General features: G+C 40.0%; 1 protein-coding gene across 2 annotated transcripts in view; it reads right to left on the bottom strand.

The window, feature by feature from the left end:
* LOC306767872 (transcription factor SOX-6-like) overlaps positions 1–21750 on the bottom strand; it is a 106768-nt gene that overhangs the window by 17016 nt on the left and 68002 nt on the right. For both annotated transcript variants that reach the window (XM_079256021.1, XM_079256020.1), the window contains 6 exons: positions 19987–20055; positions 11771–11891; positions 10644–10723; positions 3498–3647; positions 1393–1570; positions 89–291 (listed from right to left, as the gene is read on the bottom strand). In XM_079256021.1, the coding sequence (XP_079112147.1) occupies positions 89–291; positions 1393–1570; positions 3498–3647; positions 10644–10723; positions 11771–11891; positions 19987–20055 (801 nt within the window). The remainder of the gene's footprint in view (positions 1–88; positions 292–1392; positions 1571–3497; positions 3648–10643; positions 10724–11770; positions 11892–19986; positions 20056–21750) is intronic.

Genomic DNA, 21750 nt, shown 5'->3' on the forward strand with positions numbered 1-21750 from the left:
AAAAAACGTCCACTGCAATCACACCATATGGTTTTCATACACATATCAGTAAGCCGTGCGTGTGCGTGCATCTTCACACACATCTTACCTTGTTGCCGTTGTTAAGGCTCATGCTGCTGAGCGCAGATAGTTTGGCCTCCAGACTCTGATGTCCCGGCTGCTGTTGCTGCTGCTGATGGTGGAGCTGCTCTCTCTGGATTTGCTCCCTCATGCTCCTGGCCTCCTGGATGGCCTTCATCACAGCATCCTGGTCACCAAACAGGGCTGTGGAGTTGAGGCTGGACAGGATGTCTGCACAGGACACAGGAGGACTTAAAGGATATATTCACAGAAGTTTAATCAAATAACAAATAATAATAACTTGATATCCTATAACCTGTGTATCTCATTTGAATTAAGCAGACTTGGATGAAAATGTGTCGATGTAACCCGAGATTACTGTAATCTTCCACTGCTTCAGATTTCGTTAGAATAACTTTATAAGACTGGTATTATTCAATATCATCCCATAGCCACATGTTTTTCAGTCCACTTGTGTAAACGTGACAGAGTCTCCTCCCCCTTGTTTATGTGTTTCACACTTTTGAAGTTAAAGTTGATTTGAAGAATAAAAAAAAAAAAAAAAGAAAAGAAATAAAAGGAAGCAAAGTTTCCGTCGCCCTCCTCGTTTAATTAGCAGACAAGTAGGAAGCTCTGTACGCTTGGGTGGCCATTAAAACGGGCAAAAAATAACTTTGCAGGGAACACAAGTGTTGCGTCCTCAAAGCCACTCCAGAGGAGCTGGTGAAATTGTTTTCTGGGGGGATATAATGAGAGGCTTTAGATTGGCCTTAATAACAGATAGCAGAGGTAGGGGCATAAAAGGTCTAGCGCGGGCAGACAATAATGTGAGGAAGCTCTTAAAAACCAAATAACGTGTGCTGGGTTTCACTGTTTCCGCTGCCGGGGTTTTCATTGGGGCTAAATACAGGGCTTTGGACTCCTGTAAAACACAAACACTCACTCAGAATACACACACACACACACACACACACACAAACACACACACACACACAGGTCTCCTCGTGAGGGTGAGGTGTCTGCAGGCTTTCAGGCACATGCAACTCTGCTCAGTCTGTCTGTGGGTGGTGGAGGGGGGGTGTTTGGGTGGGTGTTGTTTTTGTTTTCCAGTTAGAGGGAAGACAACATGATGTAGTGTAGGAGCTCTGGATGGATGTACAGTACAGATGTGAGTGAGGTAGTTGTGTGTGTGGGTGTGTGGGTGTGTGTGTGTGTGTGGGCATGAGAGTTTGTGCGTGAAGAGTTTTCATTTCCTTTTTTAATCATATCTTTGAGATTGGCATTCAAAATGTCAGCAACACTCCTTCTGTATTTCATGTATGTATTACCTACCCAGAGAGTTATTCCTGCCCATGTTGGAAATGGGACTGGGGATGCGACCTTTGCCCATGCTGGTAGGACTGGTCTTGCTTCCGGAGAACAGACCCTGTGTTGGGGACGTTGGAGAGCGACGAGGCTCGGCTGTCTTAGGTCTGGCTGAGAGGTTCAGTGGCTGTGTGGATACTTCCTCCTGTTGGCAGAAGAGTTGATGGACATATTCAACTTGTAAAAGATCAAAGTCCCACCTTGATGTAAATCTGTAGTCAGTTGAACACTGATCAGTTGTTACGTTGTAATACGACATATTGTGATCTGCAACCTTGGATCAATAGTTTAATAGCTGACTAACCTAATAACAGGTTTTTATCTTTATGCAAAATATCTTTCTTGCAACATGGAATTTAGTTTGTTTTGACTTTACAAAGTGGTGGAACTATGCTGCAGATGCCTCACTGATGTGCAGCTAATAGAAGCCAGTAACATGCAGTACTTACGGTGGCTTTAACATGGACGTCATACTCACAGTCCAAAGACATAATGCTGGGTGAAATGATGATATTAAAGCTGTAACAGTAAGCATGCATGGCTTATTGTATCTGTCTGTTGGGAAAGTGACAGACCAATGGCTTATTTATGATATACTTTGCCTCTCTCCAAATCCCAACCCAGCCTCATAAAACAGTGAAATTATATGTAGAATACAGAGTATATAAAGTATAAGAAATAAATTGATTTATTATGATTATGATTATGATTATGATTATGATTATGATTGTTGTTGTTGTTGTTATTGTTATTATTATTATTATTATTATTATTATTATTATTATTATTATTATTATCTGTAGTTATTATAGTAATGACTATAGTAATTATTATAGTAATGTAACTAACAACTATTATTATCTCTGTCAAGACAGAGCAACTTAACTCAAAAAGTTACAGACAGATTCATCATTTCGAGCTTCTAACTCAAAATAATTCCCACAAACATTGGAAAATATTAAAAAGGCGGAGGTCTGAGCCCCATTGCTTCTCGTTGTAAATATGTTTCAGACAGATTCTGGCAGATGTATTGTATGAACGTTTATCTATCTTTCAATTATACCTGGAAACAAAACACAGCTGCTTGTTTTCAACTGTGGCTAACCATCTTTTCAAGTAATTTCACTCATTTAAGTCATGGTTTCACAAACTTATAAGTTAATCCTGTTAGCTTTAAGTCAATAATTTCCACTAAATTGAAGAAAAAAAAAAAGAAGATTGCTCAAAAGTTGAAAATTCCTTCTCATCTGGACAAAAGCTTTTTTGTCAGTGAGACAAGAAGTAAAATGCTGGACGTCAGCACCGCCTGACTGCAGGTCTTACAGTGGTAGCAAACACATAATGAACATGGTTTTAACTCGAAACCCAGGCTCAGCTGAGGAAGTATTGAGAGGGGTTTATGCAGGGAGGGGGGAGGGCAGGGGGAGTCGGGCTGCATGTGACATGCCAAAGTGGGGAGAGTATACACACAGGTTAGTGGATGCTGGGGTACTCAGAGGGTACAGCACTACTGTTTGAGTGTGGTGAGCTCTGACGCCCGTCTATTGTGACGCCGGTTGCAGCTGTGCCCCACACACACACGTGGTTCCCATTACTGCCTCGTTGCAGAGTAAAGATGAGGCGTACGCTCCCTCCACTGAAGGGGTCTGGGCTCCTGCCAAACAGCAGCCAGAGCCAGAGTCAGTGTGTGCATGTGTGTATCAGTGTGTGACTTTTAAATAAGCTGTTACTAATTGACGATGAAGAGTACAGGGCCATGCGCACGGCGCTGTTTCAACAACCTCCAAATTTCCAGCCTCTCGCTTTGACTCGTGCTGATCATCACTTTTAAGCGTTTTCCCATCACAGCTTTTCCCAACTCTTTCTTTCCTTTAGCCGTCGTTTTGCTTTGCAAATGTTAATATGCTGTTTTTTTCTAACAGAGGCAATACTGAAGGACTGCTGACGATTTGTTGATGTTACAACAGATCATCTTCTTACCCGTCCATCCCTTTACCCGTGTGTGTTCTGTTGAATCATTTAATTGCCTTTCGGCATCAACGCTTTAACAACATTTGCAGCACTGCACTTACCTTAATCTGACTGACAGGACTGGATGCTCGTTTCTCGCTCTTGAGGGTGGAAGGAGAAAGAGGACCGGAGGAGTTGGGAGCCTGTGGGAGGGGACCCATCTTGGCTCCTGGTGAGATCTGCATGCTTGCCAGCTGTGCGGCATACAGCTGCTGCAAAAAAAGAGAAGAAACCAGTAAAACCGACAGGCTATTAACATCGCTCGCCAGAAGCTAGTCAGTGGCTTTCCTCTTTCATCCTCTCTTTTTCTTCCTCACACACACTCACACAACCATGATCCTGTTGTCTTGTACTCTCTTTTTTTTTTTTTTTTTAAATCTCCTCCTTCTTACTTGCTGTATCTTCTGAGGTTTGCTGGGTGTGTGTCTGAGCCAAAGGAACCCAGAGCTCGTATGGAAACAAATGCATGTGTGGGAGAATTGTTGGAGGTATTTATCAGGAAGGTTTTCTCAGCAAAATGTTTTTTAGTTTAGATGATCTACATTCCATATCGGACACTTATTCTTTTAACAGATGCTGGGAGCATCTTGTATATCCATTATCATCTAGAAATAAAACCAAAAAATAAAAACAGATGTTTTTGAGTCTTTTATATATATCCTGATAAACAAAGGTAGAAACTTTCTAAGCAAAGCACAAAGTTTTTACACAATGACTCAGTTGTCTTTTCAGTCCTTTTTAAATGACCCAAATAAAGTGTGTATTGGTGAATTTCTCTGCTAAAGCCATCCATTTGCATGCTTTTCACCTATTCCTCTTCACATTGCTCTTTTTGACTGTAAAAATCCTTCATATTCATGAAACATCTTGCTGTGCAGGGTGCATGTCATCTGCAACTGCAGAAAAATTCTGGGCCAAATTTTTCACATCTCCATCTCCAGTACTTATATAATATAAAAGATTGCTATAAGTCATAGGGGGAAATACATAATAAGGTTGAATTCTCTAGTTATTGACACAAGGCAAGCTTAAAAAGATATCTTACATGATAAATACATGAGCTACTTAGTATATCTTTATCTTGGGGTTGACAGTTATGAGACTTTAGGTTTCAACATCCTACTTGAAAGGTGCATACAAAGTAAAGTTTTTACAAAGAGAAGTGAAGGATGAGTGTAAGGTAATGCCAAGAATAGACCTGTTTTGTAATCTTGTGCACATGTAGGTAGCTGTCTCTATTACTGGTGTGACTGTTCGCATACTTATCAATGTTCCTTGTTGTTTACAGGCGGATTCCTCAAGCAAACTGAGACTGTAAGAACGTCATGATTTAAACACAGAACTTGTAAACAAATAAATTGGATTAGTATTTGGGTATATGTTATATCATAACACAGAACAGCAAAAAAGCAGAAACAATGGTAAATCTTAAAGAAGAGGAAAACTTCAGATAGATCTGGTTAACCCAAAATCAGAACATACAAGAGTTAAGCACCTTAAGCGACATTAAATCAGAGGAAAGATCAGTCATTTTTAAATAGGTGTAGACTAATCATACTATACATATTTGGACAAGTGATTGAACAATACAAAATTGAAAAGAGCATAAAAATAACATAACAAAAGTAAATGAAAACACATGGAAAGTGTTTGAGTTGGACTAAAACCTTACAAAGAATGAAAGCAAAAAGGTACTGACTTTTCATCCAAAGTACTTTACAGAAATCAAAGAGTCACATAGTCGGCTCAGAGTCCAGGGTCTTCTAAATCAAAGCTAGCTGGCCAGACAAACCGCTGCCTGAAACCACTGTCAACCCCTGTCTCAATGCATTGGAGTGTGAGTGCTGGAGTATCAAAGAGCCTGTCTTCAGGAAAACCACCCAGACGTGGCTGGTCCTCAGTAAATTCCCTCTTCTCCTTTTTTTTTCTTTCCTCTCATTTTTTGTTACTCTCACCTCATCCATACCCCCCCCCCCCCCCCCCCCCCCCCCCCCACCACCACCACCACCACCACCACAAAATGTCTGCCTTTGTTTCACTCTGTGAGCTTTTGATCTCTCCTTAACTCTCTCGACTTGTCTTGTGTCTAGTTCCAGAAATGATTCTCCATATCTTCCCCGCCATCTCCATCTTTGTTTTTCTCTCTGGCCCCTTAACCCAAAGTGGCCCCCAGTGTTGTGAGATCTGATTTCCCCGTAGTCAAAACTGCGAGGTCTCCTGGGACCAGAGATCCAACAGCAAAGAAAGCGCCACGGAGAAAAAGAGTTGAGAGAGTTGGGCAGAGTTTTGCGCTGCAGACACACGAGACCACCGTCGCTTCACCGCCAAAGCGCCAGGCTCAGCAGTCAGGGCCAGAGAAATTGGCTGGCCCTCTTTCGTCTTCTCTCAGAGCGATATTAAACACAAACAGAAGGGGCCTCACCACTGAAACAAAGCCCTGATGTCACACCGCTTATTTTCCTTGGAAGGTACCGGGAGCTCTCGGGCCAACCCCTGGCGATATGAGACCCCTGTTAGAATATGCCTTGAATGGCTGGTGGTGAGGCCTCTCGCGTCAATCAAGACGACCACAGAGTTACTCCTGGTGCTGCCTGATATTCTTACAGCTGTGAAGGGAGCATGGGCTCGGGCTGACACTTGAGTCTTTGAGGTAAAATACACAGTTAGGATCTCACACACTTAACCACATCTGCACAAACACACACACTTAGGGTATTTTCCGCAGACACACCCGCCGCTATTGTGCTGGTGGCAGCAATTCTGTCAACAATAAGAGCAGAGAACTGTCGAACAAACAACAGGCTGACGATAAAAGCTTTTATCTTATTTTTCCTTGGATTCTGCAAGATCTTCAGCAATTGATTGTTGACTGGCTAATGTGCAGCGTAAACAACCCAAACCGGAGCTCTTGCCATGCAATCAACTCTCAAGGGAAGACAATGAAGCAATTTCCTAAATTACAAATTGACAAAGAGGGCTTTAAACTGCACCTCAGCTGTCCAAAATGTCTGCTTGGACTTTAGTGCAAATACCACTAAAATGTGTCATTTCTGACCTCTGTGATTATCAGACAGTTTTTCGGCCAACTTTGTTTTTAAACTGAAGAAAAAAACCATGAAAAGGTGATGTAGATCTGTTCAGCTGCTTTGGAGTCAGCTTCCTTCGTGGTTTGTGTTTGAGCCGGGCTTCTATTGATTCCGAGAGTGCTCAAAACAAATGAGGCTTTGTCTTTTTCAGCAGGTTAATGGTTGGAGGAGAAGCTGAAATAGACCAGTGTGCCTGTTCTGAGAATAGAGTCTAAATGTTACCCTGCAAGTATCCAAAGAATCAAACATATAGACAGTCTCGATGAAAACAATCATTACACCATTTCTGTTGTCTTCTATTTAACAGATATACTTGTGTTATAACTGTCCTTTTAGCGGTATGAATATAATAATTAAGACTTAATTGGAATATGTTGCTTACAAGGTTGAAATCATGACTCAAGAGGACAAAAGTACGCTCTTCACCTTTGTTTCCGTGCTTCAGACACTAAACAGAAAGTGGCAGAGCATGGAGACAGTGAAGGATGTCATATGATTTCAGCAAGAATGTCTGCTAAGCAACTGTATTTCCCGTGCATTAGCTGCACACAAAGAACGCCTTTCTTCAGCAGAAATCCACTGTCTGTGAAGGGGTCTACTGCGAGGCTCTGGAAACAATTGGCCAGATCAAGTTCCCACGCCAATAGCACAACATTTGCACTATCAAAATTGTTGTTTCAGGTCATGATGGGTCAAGCGCAGCATGTCAACTCTGGCCAAATACCTCAGCTACGCTGCTTTTTCTTAAGTTAATAAAGGTGAAAAACTAAGCAGTTAAAGTGTAAAACTGTATTTTCTTAACTCCTACTGATTTTTTTCTTGCAAAACAAAGAAATAGTAAATTTTTTGTGGCAGAAGGTTTATGTTTACAGCCTCAGTTTTTAGTCTTTCTAGAGGACACTTTATGAGTGTTTGGTGTTGGCCAGCTGTCTGATAGACTGCTACAGGACTTAACTTTAAAACATCTGGAGGAGTCTGGCTGCAACATCTGTTTATTCTGTACTAATCTGGCATTGATTCAGTTTAATACCAGCTAGTGAATACTGGACTACAGAATTTACATTAACAGTGGGTACTGCTGATAGAGCTAACATGGTATCACTGTCTATTTATAAACATTTTACCAGGCTAATTGCACACTGAGGTGCAGCTAAAACTGAAAGCTAAAAGTTCTTAATCAAACAAGACATTTCGATTTTGGCATACTATTGTCACAACAATTGCTTACAAAGGACTTGAAAGTGATGTCAAACAACTTAAGACACAAAAATTGACTAAGCTTAAGCAAGAATTAAAAAGCAATTGTTAACCAAACGTTTTTTGTCAAAATGTTTTTATACAGTGACCTTTTTTATCCTGTTGGGTTTATTATCAATAGCTAAACTTATGATATTTTGATATTTGTTGTTGCTGCTGCCATTGTTATTAGAGTTTTTCTAAGTTTGTCATTTACAGGTACTCCCAATGATTGACTGCTTTGTTGTATTACAGCAGCTATAGAGCACAGCAATTGAACTTGAGTGCCTGAGGTTGTTGTTGTGAAGAAGTTGACAAAAGTTGTTGGCTCCATTTCATTTGAATTTGGTGTGTTGGAGCAGTGGAACAGCAAAATCCTGCAAGATAGCGACCCTCGAAGGCCAGAGCTTGACACTGTTATGACAGGAAACGTCCGGTTAACGTTTTTACAGGTGTTGCAGATGCGGTTGTTGCCATTGCTTTCTGTTTTTTAGATTATTGCGTCCTTTGTCTTGACTTGTCTTGACTGTCTTGACTTACTCACTCCTTCTGCATCGGGGTCTGTTTTTTTCTTCTCAGTCGGAAGAAGAAAAAAACAAATCCCAAATCAATTTCTCAAGTGAACCCTAAATTTGTGTCTAACGCTGAAGAAAAACATTCTCATATGAGCACATGTACGACATGCAAACAGTCCCACTCCATGGATAAATAATAGTGAATACCACAACAGCATGCAGGTGTTTGCTGCATGTGTGTTAAAGATTTTGCTTCCTGTTTTTTGTTTTTTTTTTATGATTGAGATATATAATAAAACCAGCACAAACCACAAATGTCAGAATGATTGCTTTTGACATCATCATCATTGTATAAACAATGTCCAAATGTGCTGAAAACTATTCCCTCTATCACACAAAATTTAAAAAAAAACGAAATCACACTTCCCAACACTCTGTCTGCCTCTTTTTTTGCTGTCTCCGTCTTTATCTATGCTAATGCCTTGATGAGAAACTTCCTCTTTCATTCAGGTTCCACGCTGCCTCTCCATTCTCCGCGCACATCTCAGGCAGTGTTTAAATGTGATTGAGTTTGCGTTTCTGACATCATTTGTCCTCTTACCTCTCGCTCACCGTGCAGCTCTTTTGATCATTTCAAAGCCAGGAGTGGAGACAGGAGGTTCCAACCCCCCCTCAGTGAAGCAAGGCGCTTTGCTAGTCAATAGCAGCTAATGAGGGTTTCGATAAGTGAGAACCACAATACAAATTGAATAAACTGAGATAAGGATTCTTGTAACATCTAAAAGCCATGCTATAGTAATGACTGACATGATGAAGCCACATTGTTTGCAAGTGAAAAAGCCTTAGAGGGCTTTTGTCCTTTTAGCTGATAGTAGGTACAGCAGGAAGGGTGACGGGGTCGTGCTGTGAAATTCACGGAGTTAGGATTTCATGCTTCTTTCCCAATTTTCTATTTCCTTTTTTTTTTTTCATTTTCTTTTCAAACATGTTCTGTGATAACAATTATGGATAAGTGCTATTCTCAAACCACAGGTGTCAAGCAGCAATAAAATATTTGATGAATTGTCCGAGCCAGGTGTTGTGCTGGTGGGGCGGAATTCCTCTGTGATTCATCATAACAGCTTTTGTCTGACACAGCTGACGGAGAGCAGATAAAGCAGGCGTTAGCGTCAATTGACTGTGCTTCATCTTTAACCAGTGTGTCATGTTGTGCTATTCTTTCTTTAAAAAAAAAAAAAAAAAAAAAGAGTTACTGTAACATTATTTAAAATTCATGAGCAGGAAGAAAGCCTGTAGCCTGAGCCAAATCATGTATGTTTGGTCTGCTCCAGCTGTCATTTGTATTTTCCCACTCTTTTTTTTTTTTTTTTTTTCAGTATATATTAATGAAAATACTATGCATTGCAAACATATTTCAGCAGAATACTGGCTTATGCATGAAAAAAAGTTCAATCAGGCTGCAAAAAACATTTTAAAGGAATACTTAAAAGCATGCTGTCTCTTCCCTCTGATCCGTTGAACTTTAACCTACTGACTACAGCATTTCACAGTGTTGTTATGATGATTATGACTTCTCATGAAAAATACCAAGTTCCACTCTTTTTTTATTGCAGCTGTTGCCATAGGCTCTTCCCATGAAAAGTTAATCAGATGCTCAACGAGTTTCACAATAGCCTTAACCTCTCAGTTTCATGCCAATGATTAAAGGTTTCATGCATTAGGTATGGCTTCAAATACTGTTATGTTCTCCTAAGTGTGCAGCAGCCAGGGGTCATTACAGAGCTTTTTAGTGAGGAAAATCTTATGTAGATTTGAATTCTGTGCTTGTAATCTTTTAAACAGGCAAGTGAATGAGTGTTCATGACCAGTGTTTATACTCTCCCTGAATTTAGCAGCAAGCAAAGATTTTAGCTGGTGATAATTAAATGAGATTCAACGGGAGTCAGTGGCGTTGGAGCAGAGACACATTGAAAACATGCATGACACTGGCCCAAGAGGTCCAGATTTGCTGATCCCTGATCTGAAGGTTTGAATTGCCGCTAAACCTGAAAAAGTTTGACAAACACATTTCCAAAAAAACAAAAAAGAGTCAGGTTCAGCCTTAGGCACATCCAGGCTAAACTGAAGCATATCTCACAAACAAGACACACCCCCACAAACCTGCACACCTGCACTTGTCACTGCTTTATTGCTATTTTCAGTGTATTTTCCTTCTGTCTTGAGAGATTTCTCAGTCTCTCTTTTTTTGAGCAGTTTTACGTATACTTTGCTTTTCAGTTTCCCCAAACAAAACAGAACGTAATGCAACAAACTTAATGAACTTTGCACATAAATTTGGATTTACTAAAATGTTATAGTTTTTTCCTCTTACTTGTAGTTGTAATGGGCTGAGTCCAGACGCCGCTGCAGCAGCCATTGTCGATGGAATGAACTGCATCGGGTAATTCTCACCTGGTGAACGAGCAAAACAACACACATTATGAGGAGAGGTGGAGACAGAGTTCAGCACAAGAACAAACCTGCTCTTTAAGTTCAGCCAGCTGCTCTCACTCTTTGTCTCCTTCCTTGTTCCCGCTTGCATTTTTATTCATACCATATGAAACATGAAGGGGTCACAAGTGTTTTATTCAAAAGGTTAATAACAGTCACTGCTGGTGCACACAAGTTTCAGAACAGAGCTCACTCAATTGGATGCACTCAAAGCAATGCACGAACACGGTGTGTGACCCCCACTGTTTGTCTGTAAAAGGCTTTTCATGTCCAGGTCTCTGTTTAAAACACGGCAAAGTCAAAAGAGAGGGTCGATCATGGCTTTTTAACTCCTTTTTCATTTTTATGCTCCACTTTGAGCTTTGTGCTAGTGTGTGCTGGAGCCGCCTTACATGGATCCGTCTGTATGAAGTATGGCCGCTCAGTGCTGCCCTGTGTCAGGCAAGCACCTGGATGAATATATGGGAGGGAGGAATGTGTGAAGGACAAGAAGACAGAGAAAGCAGGTGGTGCAGAGGATCCTGAAGTAATAGGACTGAGTATTGTGTCTTTCTGCAGGTGTGGCTTCAAAATATTTGTTGAACCTGTTCAAGATAAAAAATTCTTGTGGTCTGTTAGAAAAAAAAAACACCCAGCACATTTGATTTCTTTAATGTGTATTTTTGGAAGTGTGAGTGATTTGTATGTCTGCATGATCAGTGTGTGAACACCGCTGGCTCCACGTGCACTAGGAGAAAATGCTCAAGAGCAACTGTGAACATGTATGTGTGAGTTTGTGAGTGAGAATGTGTGAAATTCCATGTTGCAGATGTGCAGTGCAACTGACATGCTTTCAGCATGCCATGAAAGAGACATTCCAGTTCTAACTGAGTCCAATGCATTGATCCTGGAGTGAACAAGCAGGGCTTGTAAATCTCTCTGCTCATTTCCAGAACATTCTTCACCTGACACACCTCATTAACTTAGACTGGGATTCCAGTGTTAGTGTGAGAGAGTGCATGAGGATACCTGGCTTGTAGGACATGCCGGGTGGGAAGAGGAAGCCTTGCTGTGCAGCAGCGGCTGCGGCCAGAGACCGCTGGTCGTGTGGAAACACAGGGATCATCAGAGGAGGCATGTGACCCTGGACCTGAGAAACACAACCAAGGAGAGTTGGGAGAGATGACACAAGGTCATTTAAGTAAGGTTGATGAGCACATACCCTGCAAAATGCATAAATAGTAAAAAAAAAAAAAAAAAAAAAAGAAAAAGCCTAATATACCATATGTATTTGAATTTATATCTCTAGTTGCCTGATACTATTGTGAAAAATACCACTCGATGCAAATTATTGAAACACAACACACTGTTAATAATAAAGAAGTGATCTGACATACAAAATGCGGTGTTCATATGTATATATATATATATATATATATATATGCACACACATTTTATATTTATTTTACATTTATATATATATATATATATATATATATATATATATATATATATATATATATGAATATGTGCATGTGTGTGTGTGTGTATATATATATATATATATATATATATATATTTTTTTTTTTTTTTTTTTTTTTTTTTTTTTTAACTTTATGTCTTCACGTTTATTTCTAAACTTTTGTTTCTGAACTTCACAAGCTGTGTCTCCAAACTGTCGCTGCCATGGGCTGTGTTTGAGCATGGAAGTGATTTTTATTGGGAAAAAATAATAAAACTGCTTCATGCAGACTTGATTTTTGTGGTTCTTTTGGCCTCAATATGTAAACTTATTATCAGCTCATGCAAGTGGTTGTGCTGATAAAACATCCTGATTGTGGCTGTGGTTAACTTGTTCATGTGTTCAATAAAAGTATGAAAAAAAAACAGGCTTTGACCATTAAGTAATAAGTCATCTCATCACTCTCGGATTTAATATGTGTACTGCTTACAAACTGATATTTTACTATTAATAATCCATTGATCTTAGGTAATAGAAGTGAACAGGATAAAAGCAGTATATATGCACCAGTAGTTAGTATGTTCATTTAAAAAAAGACTTGCAAAACTTCATGTTATCTGTTTTCATTTGGTTGATTTAATACTTTCACTTGAAGAAGAATAAAAGGTTTTTTACAGTGCAGTGAGTGCACATTTTCACACAGCCAAAACACAAGCAGCCAGAAAGTTCAGTCTAAAAAGTAAGGAGAGGAGAGGAGAAAAAAACAAGGAGGAAAACAAAATAAAATTCAGAGGACCACAAAAAATTATCGATGGATGAAGCAGGTGTGAATGGGATAAAAAGGTGTATGAATCAAGAAAACAAAGAGGTAAAGATTTTTTAAACACAGAAAAAGAGCTGCTGAGTAAACATTTAAAGGCAAGCAGCCAAACAACAAATAGAGACATTTGAGAGATGAGTAAAAAAAAGTGAAACAAGCTGCTTTTAAAACAACAGAGAAGCTAATAGCTGCCTTTCATGTGGGCTTGAAAGACTAAAAAAGTTTTTCTGAGTTAGGATGCTGAGGGCTCAAACTGAAGACAGCATATCAAAAATGACCCTGCGGGAATCTATTAACGTTGCCTGCGCTAAACCACAAGAATATACTTTCCCTTCCATCGCTCCCCTTCATCTCATCCTTTTCTCTCTTTTCATTAATTTCTGTGTCTTGTGAAATTATTTGCCGTTTTCTCCGCTTGCTTTTATTGCTTTTTTTTTACCTTTTGCCCCATGTGTGAAGTTGCAGCCTGAAAGTTGAATAGTTTAAGTAGATTTTCAAACACAATGAAATCAGAGTCTTAAAGTAATGAAATGTTAATTACCTCCACCAAGGAGGTTATGTTTTTACCAGCGTTTAACTGTTTGCTTGTCTGTTTGTGTTCAAGATAATTAAAAAAATTAAGGACAGATTTTCATGAAATTGTCAGGAAATGTGAAAAGGAAGAACTGATTACATTTTGGTGGTGATCCAGATCATTGTTTAGATCCAGGAATTTTTTTAAAGAATTCTTTAACATAAAGAATTCTTTAACTCTGTGATCCTTCGCGGAGGTTTGCGCTCTCCGAGTGTTTTTTTTAGCTTACAGCCGTCAAGCTTCATTTACTCTTTATCTATTTTTCTGCATCAGCTTCTTTCTTTTTCTTTTTTTCTACTTTAAATATTCTCTGACACTTTATTTGGGTTTGGTAAAAGTACGTTTTTCTCTCTGCTTTCATCTTTTATAACTGAAGACATTGTTTAATTTGGAAACAGCAACATACAATCAGTGTTTCCAAGGTCTTTTTTGTTTCAACCCTCAGTTCAGTGCCATCTGTTTATTCATCTCATTGACTACGACTTCACTAACCCTACTGCAGCCACACACACACACCCCACACTGACCTCCTGGGACAGTTCATCATGAGAGCTCAAACATCTGCAATCAGCATGCTGTGTGATTGCACTATGTCTCTGCTTTTGTGAGGCAGAGTTACACCGCTGCATTAGTTCAATAAGAGGACTGTCTTCTGGGATCTTCATGGTGTGTAAGGGGGGTGGGGGGAGGAGGGTTAAAGCGTTAGTCGCAGGAAAGTTTAAAGAGCATGCCTAAATGGAGAGACAGAGCAAGATGAACAGGGACGTGTTTGACTTGTTTGTGTCTGTTGAAGCGATAAAATGATTAATTAATTAATCACAAAAAATTAATGGGCCACAGTGATCCTTTTACATAAATTATGTAGAGCGCTTAGATTGGAAAAAAAAAAAAAAACTTTTAATCCACAACCTATCAGAAAACCAAACTAAAGAATTCAAGAAAATGGTAAACCTTACAGTCATACAAAGCATTGCATTTAAATAACCTGTTTGAACAGTTTTATTATTTGGATCCGTCCTCATGGACAGCAACATACTTGAAAAAGCCATCAATGTTTGCCCATCCATTGTCATTACCTTCATGCTTTATTGTTTAAGCATGACACACTGTGAAATTGTGGACAGCAAAGAGTTATTTTATACATTTAAATCATTTGATTATAAAATTAAGTTGTGGGTTATTAAAAAAAATGATTGCAGGCAGCTTAAAGCCTACCGTGGCGTGTGCATGTGTGGTCCTGTCTACTCTCAATATCTTTATAAGAACCAGTGATATTTACACTTTAAAAACGTAAAGTCAGACATATTTTTTGGTCTCAGGATAAAGGTTATAACAAGGTTGTGTAAGCGTGCTTTTGTGTGTCTGTGTTGTCAACAGTCGGCTCTGTTTGTGTGGAGATACATGTGTTCATCGCCTGACTGGCTCTTCAGACAATGTTGTTCAGGTCACACTCTTAAAAAGCATCAGCTAACACACACATGCACACAAACATTACACACTACTAGTTGGAGGCACTCTTTGAGGCATTCCCATACTCGCAAACACACACAGAGACAAGAGGTCCGACGTCTTGTGACATGAAGAAAAGAAAATAAAGGGAGAAGAAAAACAAGTTTGTGTCCGAATGACTATAGAAAAAAAAAAGGAGGAGGAAAAGAGGAGAGAAGTGGGGGGTGGAGGTTTTTGAGAGTGGGACAAAATGCTCCCATTCATTGTGTTCCTCTGGGAACACTGGGACTGACTGGGGCTGCTTCACCAGCACAAACACACAAAGATCTCCTTTTACCAAGGGGAGGGGGCGCGCTCGATGAATGGAGAGAGAAGGTGGTGCTGTATGGGCCCCCTCTCCTCAGCCCCTAAGAAAACACAAGGTCCCCTTCCTCCTAGCTGCTTACCAGACACATCGACATACACACCTAGGCAACAAGGAACATGTGTACACATGCAGACACACACTCTGAATTAATGGTCCTCTTGTGTGAGGTCAGCTAGGTTAGGGGGCAATGAGTGCGTCTTTATGTCAATGTGATTGAGAAGGGGAGAAGAAAAAAGAAAATTATGCTGTTTTATGGCAGGTATACACTCGTGTGTATTTGTATGAGCTTAAGTTTGTTCATCACTTCATTTCAGATAAGACTGGAAGTCTGCACATGCAAAGTATCCACAAGATTCAAAAAGTAAAAGGATGTTTCGCAGACTTCCTATTTTCATGATTTCTTCTTGTTCAGCTGCTTTTGTTACCTGATCATCAGTTTGTTTTGTTATTACATCTAAGAGTGGCTTAATAAACTGATGCTAGTTAAGCATACATACATACAAAATAGCACATGATGTTTACTTTATCAAGGAAAAGCTTTGTTTACAATGCAGAATGTCACATGATGTATATATATATATATATATATATATATATACACACACACACACACACACACACACAAACGGGTGACATTTGCATATTCTCCCTGTGTATGCATAGATTGTATGCATAAATTCTCCCTGGGGACTCCAGCTTCATCCCACAGTCCAAAGACATGTTAGGTTAATTGGCTACTCTAAATTGTGAGTGTGTATGTGTGCGTGTTGTTGTCTGTCTCGCTGTGTTGGCAACCTGTCCTGGGTGCCCCCTGCCTCTCACCCATTGATTGCTCAGATAGACTCCAGCTTCCCGTGAACCTGAATTAGACTAAGCTGATAAGAAAATGAATGTAATTATATATTTTTACTTCATTGTTTGGATGGAGTTGTATTTGTGGTTTTAAAAATTGTATGGAGTATCTTGGACCATCCTAAGTAGTATATAAGCCAGACTAGAAAGGTTGATGGAGCAGTACCTCATAGGGATGTGAAAATATTAAAGTTGAGACTGTATTTTTGGCTTATACACACTTATCTTAAATGTGTGAAGAACAGCTGCTCAGTCATTTTTTTCACAGTCTTTTTTTTTTTTTTCTTAAAATGTGTTATTATTGTGTAACACACACAATAATGACACATTTTAAAAGAAAGACTCAGAATTACTGTTTGCTGCTCATAGCATTTCTTTTTAGGCTAACTAACACAGAGGTTAATGGAGTGGAGGGAGGACCACTGCAGAGTCAAGAGTCAGCCATTTCCCATTACCAGTGAGCTCAATCGACATTATAGGTTCTCCACTGCTCTCCAAGTTATTGTGTCTGAAGCTGTTTGTGCTGACGTAGAACTGCCTATCCATCTAACGGCCTTTTGCTTGCTCAATAGTCCTTACGCATGCCTGTGAGTATGTGGATCGTGTGCTTGTGCCTGCGTTGAGATAGCATCCCGATAGGAGGGAACATTCCTGGCACCGATTCAGACAGAATTAGACCGAATAGATAAGCCTGTTCTGACTAATAAATTAATAATAACTTTTGTAACTTAGTTAGTCGTCACCAGCTTCTAGTTCTGTTCCTAAAGTTTAAGATTCAAAATGTTATCTAAAATCACTTTAATCAATCCCAAAGTAACAGCCAAAACAGAAAGACGTCAGCATCCTGAAATCATGGAATAGGACAACAACAAAACAATCAAACAATACGATGACAACAATTGAGGGAAAAGAGCCCAAACATTGAAAAGGAGGAGGACGCGTAAAGGAGGAGACAGCGAAGTTATAAATGAAGAACAGAAAGAGGGAGGAGGAGGAGGAGGAGAAGTGCGGCTTTGCAGCCATTAATTAGCCCGTTAGCTAGGGCCTGGGCGGTGCGGTTAGGGCCTGCGCCTTTGTGGGCCTGAAGGAAATGGGCCACATATGAGAGCCATTATAAGATCTGACTTAACAAAGACACATGCCTGTCAGCCACCAGGCTGGGCTGGGCCGCTCGGCTTACGGCACACAAAGGGCCCGCCACCGCTGCATATGTGCGTGTATGTGTGTGTGCGTGTGCGTATACACGCCTATATGGAAGTTTTTCCACAAGTGCCTATGCTTTCTTTTGGTACGTACACACGCTTGTGGGTTTGTGCTTGTGCGTTTGTCTCAGAGTCATGCACAAACTGCCCATATGTGTGTAATTATCCATTAATGTCAACTGTCTCTTCTTTAAGTTAATGTCAAACCCATGTGTTGCTGTTCACCATTGTGCGAGCGCATATGTGTGTGCAAACCTGAATTCATGCATGTACATTATATCAGTTTATACTGGTCACTCACTGCATTGTTTTACAGTCTCGGATGTGCATGTACGGATGTGTGTTTACGTAACTATATCTATCAAAATGGGGCCTTCGGAAGCATTTCTTTAACCCCTGGACATCCCCCGCTGGCTCCCCACACCATTTAAAACCACATGACAGGAAACCAGGGTCACTTTGAACTGTGCTCCCCCACCATATAGCTGACAAACATACTGACACCATCCAGGGAGTAAAGCAAGAGAAGAAAGATGCTCAAACACAAAAATGGGTTCCTGGTGGGATTTTATTGTCTGTGTTCATAAATCATAGGCTGCTTGTGCTAATCCTATTTGACTATTACTATACTACTAAAACACTGAAGTTTGGGGATATTTATCACTGTAATGAAGTAAACAATGAGAATGCGTGTCTGCAAAAACCTTTTCCCACTTTTCTGGCACAAACTTTGTTTTGATTTCTTATTTGTTCCATCTGGACAACATTTAGTGTATCAAGCTTAGATGAGAACAACAACTGGCACTTCAAAAAAAGATGGTTTCGCCACACTGAGGCCTATTCTTCTCAGCTGAAACAGTAGCATTTGGTCAGCTCCTCTGAGTATTGGCCTGAGAGGAGCTCAGGTCTGGAACTGATAAGTGGAAACAGACCGGTGCAGCGCTGCCTGTGTGTTTGAGGCTAACACACATCTGACACAGAGTAAACAGGCCATACCCGAATAACTAAAACCTGGAGTTTAGCCATAATAATCCTAAACCTCTGTACTCTAAGTATACCATATGCTTCTTTCTAAATTTGGTGTGTTAGCCAAGACCACCTATTGTTTAGTAAATTCCTTAAATGACCAGAAGTTAAGCAGTGGGCAAATCCTTTACGTTTTTCTTTTATTTTTATGTTTACTTCTGCACTTTTATTAAGTTGAAAATGCCAGTAATTGAGAACATTTTAAGTTCAATTTGATTTTTTAAAAAAGTGTAAAACAAGAGTTACCCTAAGTTGGATTTTCACATATATTTACAGCTGATGTTTCCAAAGCTCTACACAATAACAAGCTGCACACCCCATCATCCTCAAAACCAAACATGACACAGTATCCATCGCTTCACAGCATGGACGAGGATCCGAGTCGGGGTTGGTTTTTATGGTCTTGCTCTCCCCTGGGGCTAAGAGGCCTAATGAAGTCCGATCCGAGCTTTATTAAGATCCAAGGGGTAGGTCTCGTAATAAAAAAAAAGAAGGGGGGAGGGGTGGGAGGTATACAAGCCTCTTTATTAAGTTCATCACACCTCCAGAACACAGAGAGATCCAAACCTCTGGAACGACGACGGGTAAACAGGGCAAACGGATTACATCGAGTGCATGTAGACCGTCTCCTGAGCTTATTTCATTTAGCTGCAGTCCAGTCTCTCGAACAGAAGATTATAAATAGACCGATCAAACACAAAACTGCCTAAATTCCCTCAGGACTTTCAGCCGCAGCGTGCAAATTTGCCAGCATGTGGCTCACAGCTGGCGGTAATTTCTGCGTGAGTCTGTACGCATATACAGTGCATGGAACATGAATCTCAATACGTCAGGTGGCTAAATGTAACACATGTAGGCATAAAACGAGGACGAAGACAAAGAAAAGGAGGACTAAAGGACGAAAAGTAAATCAAATGTGGCAAGGAATAAGCAGCAGCTTGATGCATGGCATGTCAGGCGTTTGCTTTTCCCTCGTCAGGGTGAAAATCTGCAACATGTACCGCAGCGTGTCCGGTTTTTACTCCACATGTATCAGGAAACAATGAGCGTGCCGCATGTTCAAATGATGAGTGTGAAACACATGCTGATAAACAGACAAGAGGGGAGAGAAACAGTGTGTGGGAGCCTAGGGGATACTAGAATATTGATCACTAAGTGATCAATGGAACAGTGAATAATCCAGCCATAACCAGGGCAATTACTGGGTCACCATCATGTGCCATAGTGTGTGTATCTGCTGGTCACTGGTGTTGCACCTCTGCATATGAAAGGTCACGACCCCTGTGTTAATACGGTTTTCCAGTCACACATGATACACTGATAATGGAGCTGGAGGAAAGTCAGACAGTCCGCGCTGGAAGACTGATGGGACAAAACTAAAAGCAGGGATGGATGCAGAAACTGCTGCGGCGGTGGAGATGTCTGACGCATCCGCAGAAGGGAGAACTGCAAGTAAGCTGAAGAAGTGTGGAGAAGAGAGACTGTCTACAAACCTGAATCTGCTGCTGGAGAATGTTGATCTTGTGCTGCTGCTGCAAAAGCTGCTGCTGTTGTCTGGCAATCTGTTCCCACACAAACACAACATGACAGAATGAGCATGCTACTAAAAAGAAGTGTTTGTTCATTTTTCATAGAACAATAACATTTTTTTTTTCCTTTTTCTTTTTATTTGCCTGCGTGTGTCCAAGTTAAAAGGTTTTTTTCGTCGGAAACTTTTTACATTTTAATTATTCATGGTAAGCCCCTGTCTTAAATTTGCAGAATGTTACAAACAACTATTAGGCTTATGGTGGCAAGTGACCTGAGAAATATTCAGTCTATTTTTTGTTTTAAATCTAAAATTTTACTGGAAAAATGTTAAGAAAAACAAGTCAGTTTTTGCCTCACAGAGAGCAATGAGTCAATAAAAGGTAAAACATCTCAACAGAAAAGTATGTTAAAGTGGAAACAAAATGGCACTCGTGATCATGATCGGGCCGAAAAAGCCCTTTAAAAGGGAGCGCGTAAAGTGTTCCTGAGATGTAGTGTTAAGAAATGGCTGTGAAGACAAGTGTGCTTCAAGTGCAGTATGCTAAAATGGAAAAGGAAAGTAAACTAGCAGTGAACTAAGTGTCTAGCCTCACACGAAAAAGTGCAACAGATTTGTCCGCATGTATGAAAGCTAAAAGTGACCGTGTCTGCAATCATTAATGGTCTATGCTGTTATCTTTAGATCACTGCTTAACTGTTCATTATTTTTGTTTCCTCAAAATCACAATGTTGATTGTTCTCATAATCCAATGAAACTGGTTTTTGGTTTTCTTAACCTGAAAGTTTTCTCAAGATCATAATGGGATTGAGGCGAGCGTGAAACTTGAGTGTTTAGCACCTAATTTCATCATGTAATTGTTGCAATTGGTCACCTTACCTTAACAGTAAGTAAAAGCCTGTGTTAAGTTATGTTTGCTTCCTGTGACTTCCAGTGGCTTTTCCAAGCCTAAGCAAAGAAAGACCTCTTTGTTTTATTTCAATTTAAAAGACAATTAACCTGTTATCTTGACAGGTGAACCCTAACAGAGATTGATTGACAGCAAAGCAGAAAAATAAAAACTGTTGCATAATATTGGGTTTAAAATCACATCACAACTTTTCTTGATTTATTTTCATTTTATTTTAGAATTTCCTAAATCGTTAAAGAAAAAAGGAATCAAGTGTTTTTGAAGCTTTAATTTTACTATTTTTAAGCCTGTGTGAGAGTTTTATGTAACGCAAAACACAAGAGTGATATAATTTAGCCCAGAAAGTGGAAATTTTCCAGTTTTGTAAAAGTTCAGAGCTTCTTCTGTGGACCAACGTAGCTTCTTCACATTCTGGTGTGAGACTGTACTGACATGTCTGCTTGACCTGAGATTATTATCTCTAAAGGGACTTTGCCGAGCGAGATGGATGATGCATTCAATTCACACATTTAGTAGTTTGAAAAACTCTTGAGAGCGTGTCATGACTGACAGTGTAGCTGCGAGAGTGACGTGTTTACTTCACCAAGCAGGATCCGACATACACTCACATTAACATGAGGAGCCATCATTTCTTTCTGACGCTAAATTATCTACAATCAAAACTCTTACGTTGAAGTCTGGAGCCTCATCGCTTAGTTGAGTGAGGAGTTGAAATCTTTAAAGGGGCAGCACATCATTTATATAATCCCACCCAATCTGAGAGAAAAGTCAAACTGCTGCCGTCTCTTTCCTTTTTTCTTTTTTCTTGAGGAGTCGTTT

The sequence above is a fragment of the Telmatherina bonti genome (assembly GCF_933228915.1).
Source record: "Telmatherina bonti genome assembly, chromosome: 2".
In the NCBI taxonomy this organism is placed as follows: domain Eukaryota; kingdom Metazoa; phylum Chordata; class Actinopteri; order Atheriniformes; family Telmatherinidae; genus Telmatherina; species Telmatherina bonti.